This window comes from Gorilla gorilla, chromosome 16 (assembly GCF_029281585.2).
Source record: "Gorilla gorilla gorilla isolate KB3781 chromosome 16, NHGRI_mGorGor1-v2.1_pri, whole genome shotgun sequence".
NCBI lineage: Eukaryota > Metazoa > Chordata > Mammalia > Primates > Hominidae > Gorilla > Gorilla gorilla.
In genome coordinates this window covers 55334402-55347972 of record NC_073240.2, presented here as the reverse complement: position 1 = coordinate 55347972, position 13571 = coordinate 55334402, and the positions used below count along the sequence as shown (strand labels likewise).

General features: G+C 36.5%; 1 protein-coding gene across 1 annotated transcript in view; it reads right to left on the bottom strand.

Moving 5' to 3' along the window:
* UNC13C (unc-13 homolog C) overlaps positions 1–13571 on the bottom strand; it is a 649688-nt gene that overhangs the window by 51798 nt on the left and 584319 nt on the right. The window contains exon 29 of the mRNA XM_031002438.3: positions 9337–9484. Coding sequence (XP_030858298.3) covers positions 9337–9484 — 148 coding nt within the window. The remainder of the gene's footprint in view (positions 1–9336; positions 9485–13571) is intronic.

The window sequence follows — 13571 nt, the reverse complement described above, 5'->3', positions numbered from 1 at the left end:
ACTGTGCACAGTGGCATACTTCATTTTTTCCTGGTCAGTTTTTGAGTTTCATGTAACAGACTGAATAAAACAACATGATTTCAAGAGTTTGCCAAAAAAAAAGTAGGCTTTTTCTCTCTAATTTTATATGCCCCTTTGTATTTCTCCAATGGCACTTACTTTTATCTTGTACGATAATTAGTGAATAGTATCAGTTGTAAAATTACAAGCTATTTTCTAAGGATGCACACATACTCATACACACTTTGGATGTTCCAGTGTCTAGAACAGGACCACAAACATAGTTGCTACAATAAAAGTCTGTAATCACATGCATTCAAATATGAGAACTATGTTATATTACACAATTTGAGATTTTCTGCATTGAATTTTATAGCATTCATTTGTTCTATAACTCACTAAGCACCTACTTTGCATCCAGTACTGTACTGGGCACTTAGATTTCAAAGATGAATATGCAAACTGCCTGTCCTACTACGGCTTACATTGTAAGAAGAGAGGGTTGCCAATTATCAGTCACAAAATGACTCACTGTGCTAGGGAACTGTCACAAGATGAATCCATGTGCTGGTGGGGGACAAGAGTGGAGAAGAGGGAGACAGGGAGGACAGAGCAATGCAGCAATGTCCTACAGGCGTATAGTAGACTCCAGGCTATATTAGAAAGAGTGTCCTGGAAGCAGGATGTATTTTCTTACATTTAGCTTGGATTTCTACAACGTCAGTTCCTCTGTTTATTACTTAAAAGGTGTCCTGGCTACTGAGCCTACCCAGTAACTGCAGCCAGAATGAAGTGAAACTGGGGATCAGAGGAAGAAGTTAGAAGTTTGCGGAGGGGATTTATTGCCAACATGAAAACTAAGTATCAGCTTAAAGATCATCTCCTGAACAGAAGAGAGATTCAGTGATACTAACATGTAGAGTACGGAGAAGGAAGTACACCCAATTATTTAAAGCTAGGGAGAAGAAAGCATGGGCTGTGGGAAGGAATAATGATAGACTGATTTCTTTCTGATGAAAACGAGTGTGAGACAGTGGGAGGGGCATTGTCCCTGTCACTTACCTACTTGACCAATTACCTTAGCAAGTTTTAAAAATCTATTTGTGAGTAAAATCTTTACACATCATGTCTTAATCTGAGAAGTGTGGAGAATGTTACTGGTCTTGCAGGATTTGAGGGAGGAACAGCACAGAGGTAGACAACTTGGTTAGTGCACAAGATGTTTGCTTATCTTCACTGTAACCTTATTTAATATTTGCCATTTCTACTTTTGGAGTCAACATCCTTAGAATCAGATCACAGTACCCCTCTTATTAAAGGTATTTGTGCGTAGCTCTTTGACTGCTCTGAAGACCCTCATCCACCTTGGTGAAGTGAATGTCATCAGAAAGACTGCAATGTTTGAAGAGCCATATTTCACAGCTTCTCCTCAGTTTTACACTTAAGACTCTAGAGAAATGCTAACCTCTTGTCTTAGAAGGAAATTCTAGATAGTCCAATGGTGCCTAAGGGGCAGAGAGTGACATAGACCTGCTGGATAGGATTCCAGATCTCTGATTATCTCTGACAAGCTTAGCCAATATGAGAAATAACTTCCGTATTTTAAAATCAGTATTAAGTTGAAAATCGCCAAGCATAAGAACTGAAGACATTTCTCAGCATTTTTTCCAGAGGTGGCTATCCAGTTGAAATTTCAGCGGTGGCCCTTGGCCAAAAAGCTCATTTTTTTTTTTTTAATTTGAGAACAGTTTTTCTGCCAATGAAATATTAAGTTCTTCTGCATTACTGATAAGAAAATGGCTCACTCTTTCCACAGTGAACCATTTCAGAAGAGGGTTTATTTTCTACTTCTGGAATATAGTTTGAGGAATATAATTAGAGATAATGCTTTCATTAGGTGATATGATCCCAAATAACTATGTGTGAGATGCTTCCAAATTTTACACCTGACAATAAAAGTGTGCTTGGATATATAATCTGGTATTTAAACTTTTCATCCTATATTCTGGATACAAGGTGGGCAGATCACCTGAGGTCAGGAGCTCGAGGCCAGCCTGGCCAACATGGTGAAACCCCGTCTCTACTAAAATTACAAAAATTAGCTGGGTGTGGTGGCGGGCACCTGTAATCCCAGCTATTCAGGAAGCTGAGGCAGGAGAATCACTCGAACCCAGGAGGTGGAGGTTGCAGTGAGTCGAGATTATGCCATTGCACTGAAGCTTGGGTGACAGAGACAGACTCCATCTCAAAATAAATAAATAAATGACATATTTCTTCCACTTAAATTATAAAAATGACCAATAAAAAGAAGAGTGAGAAATCTCCACATGACATTAATGCAATATACTAGGCGTACTGAAGTATATTAATAGATTCCAGGATGGGAATCAGTAGCTATCTGCTTTCCATCTCAAATTAAAATACATTATACTCTACTTCAGCAGGATACAGGTTATTAAAATGATCAAAATGATCTAATTTAATGTTAAGAAACTTAAAATAAGCAGAGACTCAAAGACTTCACTCATTAAAAATGAAAAAAGAGGACAGATCATGGAGTACAAACACTTCAGCTCTTGTATTTTAATTCACATAGGCATTAACTATTAATATTTTTGTGGGACTGTTGTAACTTCTATGTAAAATATCCCTTTTCTGTGTAAAGCTTTTGTGATTCAGGTCACTCAAGCTGCAATAAAACTCAGAGAAGGAAACAGAGGATGGCTCAGCAATTAATCATTCTGTGCCTTATTTCAAATTGTGTTATTCATTGAAAAAACTGCATTTAATATGTTCAAGTTTTATTCATTTTTCACTCTCTGCTCCTGCATGAAATATTCAAAGAGCCCTTGGTATCATGAAATAGTTGTTAGAAAAAAACCTTTTTTTTATTAACATTGTAATCAAGATGCAAGAAATGAATTTTCTACCAGCTTCTAAAACTGTAAGTAATGCATTCTTGAGAAAAAACAGCAATAAGAAATGTAATATTTCAAGCTAACTATCAATTTTAAACCACTGAGTCAAATTTTGGAGAAATAACATGTCGTAATTCCAACATATATTAAAATGTCTGCTAATGTTACATTAAACCTACCACAGTATTTCTACATATTTTAATGGTACAAGGAAATTTAAGATACTTTTAATGATATCTATTGACTAAAATAGGGGGTGATGTGGTGAATTTTGTTTTAAAAAATTTATGTTTTTTCGCCAGTAAAAATATACTGTGGACATGCTTGCTGTATTGGGATTTTAAAATAAGAGCGCAAGTACATACTTTCCTGGACAGTTTCTTTATTCAGAATACATTTCTTCTTCTACCTTCTCATGACCCAATATACTCACCTACCTCTCTGCCTTTTCTGTCTCCTCAGACCAAAATTTCACTTCTCACTTTTCAGCCTGTGTTAGATTAGGATGTCCTAGACTGAGCACTATTGCTAATTAGAGCCAGATGAATTTTTATTACAGGGAAGGCTGTCCTGTGCACTGTAGGATGTTTAGCAGCATTCCTGGCCTCTGTACTAGATGCCAGTAACATGACCACCACTCCAGGATGTGACAACCAAAGCTCTGAAGATATTGCCATATGTCTCCTGAGGGAGAAAACCACCCCTACTTGAGAAGCACCATATTAGAGCAACTTGCATACATAACATCATATCCACCTTTGAACATATTTCTCACTGTATGAAACTTAGCCCAGAGGGGACACTCAGTAAATGTTTGTTAAATGGATGCAGAATAAGATGGTGTTTTAATATTGCAGTACATTTCTAGAATAATAAACATGTGACTCATATATTAAATTCTCAGTTCCACTTAAAAACTTAAGAATACTTCTACATCCATTTTGGATTTGTTTATTTTCCATGTTTGGAACAGAGAGAGAAGACTGTTTTTCCAATATGATAGATCACATTTGAATTATTTGGCTCATAAATTTCTAATGGGATTCAATTCCTTGTATTTTTTTCTTTTTGTCTAACTACTACAGAAAGATGACATCCAAATCTCTTCCAAAAGGGAATAATGAAGGAGGAAAGGAGTACAAAAATAGGAGAGAAAAGAGCAAGAGGTGAAGAAGGAAAAAAGAATAAATGAGCAAGATACAAGAGGCATTTCCATACTTATAAACCCATTTATTAAACCATTTATTATAAACCCATTTATTAAAAAGTTGAATTCAATTAAACATATTTTTAAAGGGAAGTATGTCTTAAAGCCTGAAAATAGTGAAAAAAAATCAATTATAAGTTATTAATTTTTTCCTTATATTAAATGCTATAGTTACTTTTCTAACACAAGCAAGGGGGAAACACAGAAAAAAGAGAAGGAGATGAGAAAGGGAAAGAAGAAAATGGAGTAAGGGGAAATTATATGAGAATAAGAAAAGTAAAACACAAATGCTTTTAAAAGTGCACTTAGGTTTCTAAAGAATCATAAGACTTTTTATACAACACACATTTTGATTAAATAACACTTAAATAATGATTCAATGCAGTTTGAAACAGTAATTTCCCCCACAGAACATGAATTAAAAATTAAAGAGACAGGCCGGGCATGGTAGCTCACACATGTAATCCCAGCACTTTGGGAGGCTGACGTGGGCAGATCACCTGGGGTCAGGAGTTTGAGACCAGCCTGGCCAACATGGTGAAACCTGTCTCTACTAAAAAAAATACAAAAATGCCAGGCATGGTGGCGTGCACCTGTAATCCCAGCTACCCAGGAGGCTGAGGCAGAAGAATCGCTGGAACCCAGGAGGCAGAGGCCGCAGTGAGCCGAGATCATGCCACTGCACTCTAGCTTGGGCAACAGAGCAAGACTGCATCTCAAAAAAAAAAAAAAAAATTAAAGAGACAAAAAAATCACTTTGGGTTTTATGATCATAAGGTAAATGATTATGCTTATTATTTGGAAAAAAATACAAATTTTTTTCCCAGATAATACTCATTTAAAAGTTGTATTTCATTAATTAGTTCTGTATTTCTAAATTAAGAACACATGAGAGAAAAAGCCCAAGTAATGGGGAAACATTCATTCAAGGTAGTGAGCCTTTTTACTTGTCCTCAAGGAGAGGTGTACATAGAGGTCAGGGCACAGAGTCTAGATACGTGTTGACCCAGGATCTGGCGCCCTGCTTTTTAGCCACCTGACCTTAGGTTTGGGTTTTCCCAGAAGTAAAGCTGAGACAAGCATCAAAAGGTAAGTGGTCTGCCTGGGGAAGGATCCAAGGAAACACTGGGAAAGGAGCCAGGAGGTGAGAAAAGAAAAAAAAAGTAAATAAGCTAAAAAAATAAGTAAGTAAAAAGTAAGTAAGTGTGTGTCAAACCAGCCTTCTGAGGGAAACTGGATCCCATCTCATAGGGAAACTCTGGAGTGCTGTATATGTAGAATACACATCAGAGTTGGTCACAAATGAGGAAGATAGAGATTTTCCCTTCTTCCTTTCTTACCCACCAACTTCCTGTATTTCACTGGTAGGGGGCTGCTCCCTGAGGCATTAACCCTCTGGCACTCCAGCTAGTCCTGCATAGGACCAAGCCTGTGCCTGTGGCTCCTCAGGCAGAGTGGCAGGTGTTTGCAGTAAGCAGTGTCAGCTATTACTACTTTATATTTGACTGATACTATAACACCAGTATGATCTTCCTAAATCATATAACAAAATCTAAGTTAAAATAACAAAAATGAAATACAATGACTATTCATGGGTATTTGGTATTGTGCTAAGTCCTAGACAGTTATTTGGATAATTGCAACAATATTTACACCGTGACATGGTTTGGCTCTGCCCCACCCAAATCTCATCTTGAATTGTAGCTCCCATAATTCCCACATGTCATGGGATGGACCTGGTGAGAGGTAATTGAATCACGGGGGTGGGTTTTTCCTGTGTTGCTATCATGCTAGTGAATAAGTCTCATGAGATCTGATGGTTTTATAAAGGGCAGTTCCCCTGCACACACTCTCTTGCCTGCCACCATGTAAGACATGCCTTTGCCCCTCCTTTGTCTTCTGCCATGATTGTGAGGCCTCCCCAGCCATGCTGAACTGTGAGTCCATTAAACCTCTTTCCTTTATAAATTACCCACTCTTGGGTATGTCTTTATTAGCAGCATGAGAATGGACTAATATGCACTGGAAACTGAGACTTCATTTGGTCATTTTTGACACCATGCCACCAGAATAAAACAGGTACAGGATAATGGATCCTACCATCGATTGGAAATGATCATCTGCAGGAAGAGCACCAATGGAATACAAAGGGTGGAACCCAAATGCCTCTATTTCAGCATGTCCAGTGTCAAATGTTCAAAGAATTGTATAGCACTTTATATAAATAAGACCCCAATAATTAAACTTTTCTATATTTATCTGTCACTTAAGGGATCTTGGAAGCTGAGTTTCCTTTGGCACCAAAGAGAACATGGACTGGACAGAAGAATTTGGAAGTCATAAGTACAAACTATAACTTTAGGATTTGTTACAGAAATAAGTATTGTATCTTCTACTATATTTTCATCTTTATGGTTTTATAAATAATTCTAAAATGTAGCTAATTTTCATCAATCTCTCTTGCCCATCACAATTTTCCAAAGGGTGTATTGTTGGCTAACTTTATTACTCAGTCTATGGTCATGAATATTGAGATGGGATTGTGATAGAATCAAAAAAAGAGAGGGAATGAATATTACTCAGAAATCCTGGATTCACTAACTGAGAAGACTTTAGCTTGCCTCCATTTTTTATTGAACATGGTCATGTTACATCAAGCCATAGCATTGTCCCTCCCCTAATGTGGAAGTATAAATGCTTATGTACAGGTAGAGAAGAGAATTTTAGAGAAATGGCAGGGTGGAGAAAGTGGGTAGTAGTGGAGAAGTCTCCATTACCACCAACAATTTGAAAAAAATGTATGAGTTTTGTATGGCTCAAGTGAACCTCACAAGAGGAAGTTGGGCTTTAGCTTACTTGCTGGAATCCCATTTCAGAGGGCTAGCCACAAGGAATGGATTTTCAAGTAGCAAGAATCTATGGCATATGCTGCAGTGGGCAGTCACAGGAGACACTGACAGGAATCGATCTGAAATAGATTTCACTCCTCAAGGAAATGTACAGATAGGAGGGTCCCCAGAAACACACACGAGAGACCAGCGTTTGGATGCAACCATATAGGAAGCATTGAGGACCTCTTCTTCTTCCCCTTTAGTTTCCATTCCCCAAAACACTGAGGAATAGAGGGACCTGTAAGTGGATGGGGAAGGAGGAGTAAGTGGCACATCAGGCTCCCTTTTATACACCAAGTCCTTTGGGCCTGAGCATGTCTGGTGAGGGCAGCTGGGTGAGGGTGGATAGGAGGGCTGGAGGAGGTGGAAATAAGTTTCCACAAGGCATATTTACAGGTAGTTAATGGAGAAAATTAAAAACCATTTCATATCTATATCCTACCAATTTCAGTTATCTGAAAAAAAAATTGAATACTCAGAAAAAAAACAGAAAATGAGGGAATAGGAAATAAACTAAGAGTAAAACCAATTATATTGGCAGTGAGTTATTAGAATTAAGAATCCTCTCCTCTTCCCATATGTTTTTAATGTTTTCACATAATACATGTAATAAAAAGATAATTATGCCAAATTCCATATACCATAGTTGATTATACACACACACACACACACACACAAACATACATAGATGTATGCACACACACACTCACACAGTCGGCCCTTGATATCCATGGGTTCTGCATCCATAGATTCAACCAACTGCGGATGGAAAATATTTTTAAAAATTGCATCTGTACTGAACATGTACAGGCTTTTTTTCTTGTTATTATTCCATAAACAATACTATATAACAATCATTTACATTTTTTCATATTCTACATACTCTAGAGATGATTTAAAATATATGGGAGGATGTGCATATGTTATATGCAACTCCTATACCTTTTTATATCCGGGACTTGAGCATCCATAAATTTTGTTATCCATGGGAGGTCCTGGAACCAATTACCCATGTATACCGAGGGATGACTGTCTGTATATGTATATGAGTGTGTGTTGGGGGGTGGTGTACACATAAATGTAAACCTATAAAGATGAAGCAAAAGTTTTATATACTCATTTCTTTCCTGGAGTAAAGCTACAACACTATTTATTTGATATATTAGAATTGTATTCGTATTTATAAAGTTTAGAAAACCTCGAGGGAGCATGAGCATGCATTCAGGGAATAATGTTTTGAATATTTCGCATCTCTTGACAATCTCTCATGAGCTCGACTTTTCCCTTTCTGGAAATATCCCACAGTATAACCTGGGATATATGAAAAGGGATAATCGTAGTTTTTAATTGGACAGTATCAAAAAGCACAAAGTGTTATAGGCAGACTACCTACCTAGCACCTTTAGCTTTATCTTTGATATAGGTAGAAAAATTAATGTATCCAAGAGGAAACAATGATGAGTCCAGGGTATTTTCATCACAGTTAAAAACTTATCTGTATGTTCCCTTTTCCAAGGATCTTTCATGAATGAAGTTAGTGTCTTCTTACTTACTTTTATTATTTCTGTAGTATAACTTATTAGGTTCTGAAGTTTGAGCCTGCATTTGGCTCTTTTGACTCGTACTGACATTTTCAATAATCTCTTAGAAATGCCAGATCTTAAATGCATATAATCACCAAAATATAATAAATCACAAAGCAACTTGAAAGAAAAATTTTTGAACAGTAATATCCTAGAAGCTTATGAGGTGGAAACTTTGACACATGAAACATATCTGAGTTTCAAAGATATGAAACACATGAAACAAGCCTGCCTCTTGGCCCTGTTTCAAAGAAATCTTGTAATTTTTTTCATATGAAATGAGCATAAAATGAGATTTCCCTTATGGAAACCCCAGAGCACAGGATTTTACGTTCGAAATTAGGATTTAGGGAATTATTATCATTTTTTTGGAAGATACCAAAACCAGAAATCCACTGAGTCTTTTATACTGAATTGAAGAAAATATCTTGGTCATAAATATTAAAAAGTAGATTTTACTTAAAGTAGTTTTATGGAAGTTAAAATCACCAACAAGTCAGCCATTCCATAGAGTTTTAGTATGAAATACATCTTAGTGTTATTAAAATTATTTATAAAATTATAATTCATGAACACTAAAAAAAATTGGTATTCTCTATTAACCATAACTCTCCATTTTTAATGATACTTCAATTCACAACAGCAAAAAATTATTGGGACTATGTATAATAATTCTGATGTTAAATTTTATTTTAGTATTCAGTTTACCTTATTCTCAGGTCCTATGTGTTACTTACTCTGTGAGGTTTGAGTATCTATGAATTTCTTTATCAAGGCATCAGTAGTTTGGGTATAAAGACTGAGCGCATATCTCAGAGACTGAAGATCTGGGCTTTTCTCCAAGAAATTCTTTTTCAGGCCATTTCCTCCTGCATGAAAGTATTGCTACAAAGAAAAAAAAATAAGCAGAGGCATTTAGAGGGAAGTATTGGAGGACAGAATTTATTACTCTAATAGAGAAGCTCAAATGGAATAATACAATTTGATCAATGCAAGATACAAAAAATTGGTTCCATCATTTTCCCATTGCTAAGTTATTAACGTCTAATTCAGGTCCCTAGACATCTCTGAAATGACACTCAACATCACAGACCTCATATCCCAGAAGGCCTAAGCCCTTATCTCTTATGCAAAATTTTAAACAAATGAGATCATGCTGATGTAGCAGTCAGAATCCTTATAGAATGACAGGTTTAGGTAACAATTATCAACCTAGTTATTGACTTCTGTTTCTTGAATATGAGAAAAATACCAAGGGTTGTCAAAATTTCATAGGGAAGGTAGCTTCCGGCCACATATTTTCCAGATACCAGTTTGAGATTCTAGGTCAGGTGTCTGCCACTCCATCTGCCCCATCCTCTAATCACACAGTGGTGCAGATATAGGCCAACCTGACGAAGCAGAGTGATCCTTGGAAATCCAACACCCCTTCAACTTTGTGTCTGATAAATATAATAATACTTTTTTTTTGCTATTTTTATTCAACCAAACTCAAAATTTTCCAATATTTATAAATAAGATAATAGAGAAGATATATGGTAATTGACAATAAATATGGTCACTGAGGGATGTTAGCATTTTTCGTACTACAAGTGTTATGCACAGACAGACATCTCTTGGAAATGCAGACTGTCTAGAGATATATGATAGAACTAAGGATGTTTTTTTCTACCTGTTTATAAATGATAATAGATTTATAACATTCTATTAAGGTTAGATAAACGGTTCTCTTTCTCTCTTCCCATACCAACAATGCTAGAGGAAACAAAGCACTCACTAGTAACTGTGGCTCACTGTGATCTATAATTAGCACAGAACGAAATATGTCAAAGAAGCTCAAGAAATTATTCAGAGACGCTCTCCTAAATGGGTGTGTGTCATTCTTCTTTCCCACTCCTTAAGAATTTCTCAGGCAAGACATTTCAATGAGCTGAAAAATCATAGTTTTCTCAGTTTTTTTTTCCTTATTCAAGGGGAGATGCAGAAAAATTTTATGGGTATTAGCAAGCATCTGGTTGTACTTTCAGAGAGTATACTGTAGAGGAGATTCAGGGTGTAGGCCAGAGAAATTAGGCAAATGGGATTTAAACTTAAGAAAGACTGGTACAATTACAGATACCCTCCCCAGGCAGAAAGAAACCTATGGTCCTTTGAAATTCCATTTACTGATTCTAGCTAGGTGCTCTGTGAAAACACAGGCTTTGGCAAAAACTACATATGCTATGAAAAGGAGGCACAGGAAAAACGTCTTCTCTTTAGGAAAAGACAAAACATAAGTTTTAAATTGTTCTACACCTGGATCTTATAAAGAATGTTAAAACATTTTCACATGCAGAAAGTATTTAGAGGACTATTAGTCCAGAACTGTTTCAGGTGCCTTAATGGATGAAAAAATATGACAATTCCTTTCTCTGAGAAACACAGTATTTAAGGATGGAAAAAAGATTTCATGGATGTATTGAGGGGGATACACATAAATGTAGATTGGTCTTGACTCTGTATCACCTAGAAGGGTGGTGGGGTGCTCTCTGGAGGACTGTTTACATAATGAATCAAGGAGCCATCCAAAGAAATAACTGTGCCTGAGAGTAAAGAGCAATGCTAGAAACTGAGCCAAGAGTAGGAGGGGAACTCTGGAAAGGAAGGCATTTTCTCTCTTAATATTTCTCAGGTAAGCCCCAGTCTTATAAAACCTGAGCAAAAGTGCTAGATGATTATAATAAAAGAGGACGAGGAGGAGCAGGAAGAGGAGGAGGAAGAGAGGGAAGGAAAACCAAAACGGATAAAATGAAAATTTGCCACTTCTGGGGAAAAAGGAGCAGAAAAGATTAGTGGGTATTCTGTCTATGATACACATTTGCGTTATTTTCACTTTTCATTGTCCTTGGGCTACTTTAAAACTCTATAAATTGTAGAAAATTAATAATAATAGTATAGATGATTTTTGTCCCTAGTAATACAAATTAATTATTTTGGGTGGAATAAAACTGAATATTGCTTTGCGGATAAATCTGTCTTGCCTCTATTCCAGCTTTTCTTATTGCTTGTATATGCTTGGTTTCTGGAATTCTCCTTTGAGACAGTATTAACATCTTACCTGTTTCTCTCACTAATTGATGAATAACATTTTGACACATTTTATAACTGCATGAATATCACAATTATATTCTCTTTTAAAAACTGTTCTTTAACAGTGTATATAAAGTAGTATGAGTGACAGCATTTATAAGGATGACCACAGGATTTACTGTCTAATTTGTAAGATTGCACTGTGGATTCTTCAGTCACCTTAATACTTGACAGCATCTGTGGTAGTGTCCGCTGTGCCACCTGTTTTCTCCCTCTTTTCTTTAATAAATATTTATTAAATCTATATCATGAGCCAGACCTTGTGCTGGATGCTAACATTATAAAGCAAAAGAGACACAGTGATTGCTCCAAAAGGGATTATGATCTAGTAGGAAATGTAACCAACATTTAAACAAATGACTTCAACAATACATTGCAGGTGTTAGAAAAATGATTTGAAAATACAGATAATGGGGGAGGCATGCAGTTCTGTTATCTAAGGAGCCAGCAAAGGCTTCCAAAGAAGTGACATCTTTGGTGGTTATGAGTTTTTAAGTACTGTTGTTTTTAACTTTAGCAGCCAGTAGGTAATTCACCCTCATGAACTAGAGACAGAGGACAATCCCACCAAGTCACCAAGAGAAACCCTGGGAGTCTCGGCACTATCTAAGGAGAACTAAAGTGTTTGTAGTTCTCCAAGTATAATTTAGACATAGTTTTAAAAATACTGTTTTCTACTGTTATTCTATACCCATCACTAAACTTGTGCTGCCTCTAGGTAGTAGAGAGCCTATGGAAGTTAAGAGATGACATTGCACTCCTAAAAATTCCCAACGCTTATTAACATGGTAGAGGCTCTGAGGCATACTGTGGTAAAGAGATCTGTGTAATCATTTATTAATATACCTTGTTGCTAAAATTATTAGGCCATAGGACACCTATATCACTGGGCTAATACTTTTGGGAATACAAGTGTTCCATGAAATATGATTTGGGAAACCCAAGAACAGAAGAATGTCACTGAACTTCATATAATTGAGATATTGTTGAGGGCCTAGAAAGCTTCATAGGAGAAGGTAAAAAGAGTTAAGCTATGAAAGCATAAACTGTGTATTTGTGCTTGAATCTTTTAAAATAGTTTTACAGAAAGGCATGTTTTTAATCCTAAGGCATTATTTTGTAGAACTCTGGGACTTTGGGGACTAATCAGGAAATGAAATCATAAATAAGGTGTGTGCTGGCACATGAGGAAAACCCAAAGGTCCCTATAGTTTTAGGTTACGATACTCAACTGACTTCCTCTTTTTTAGCCATAGAGTTTTACTTGTTATTCCGTTAAAGTCTCTAGCAGGATATTTACTGAACAGAAGTTTTTTAAGGGCAGAAACTAATGTCTTTGTCTTTTGAGTGCATTTTACAATATGAAATGTCCCGAGACAGAAACCCAGGACAGAGGGTAGCTATGTCAGAAGAGAAAACAAATTGCCAGGTGGTAAGAATGAAAATATCCCATTCAATGGACACAGACAAATAACATACGCCATAGGCTCCTCACTCCAACAGTGAAGAAGGTGATTTCTATGGTTATGCAAATGCAAACTTGATGAGAATTCTACTTTATGAAAACCTTTCACACAGTGTTCAAAACCTGGAATGACAGCATCTAAGAGCACCAGTCTGGTTACCTTACTGGCACAGATAATCAGGAGAAAGGGGGCTGCAGTTATTACATGGACCTTGGCATTCAGAGATGTTACATTCAAATTTGACTCTGTGCCCATGACTCTGAAGGAACTGGAGAGTAGAATCTGCATTTTGCTGAGGCTTGGATTTGAAGGATGTAAATGTGAGGGTGATGTATAGAAGTAAATATCTTAATTATTAGACAAAACCCACTATCCAT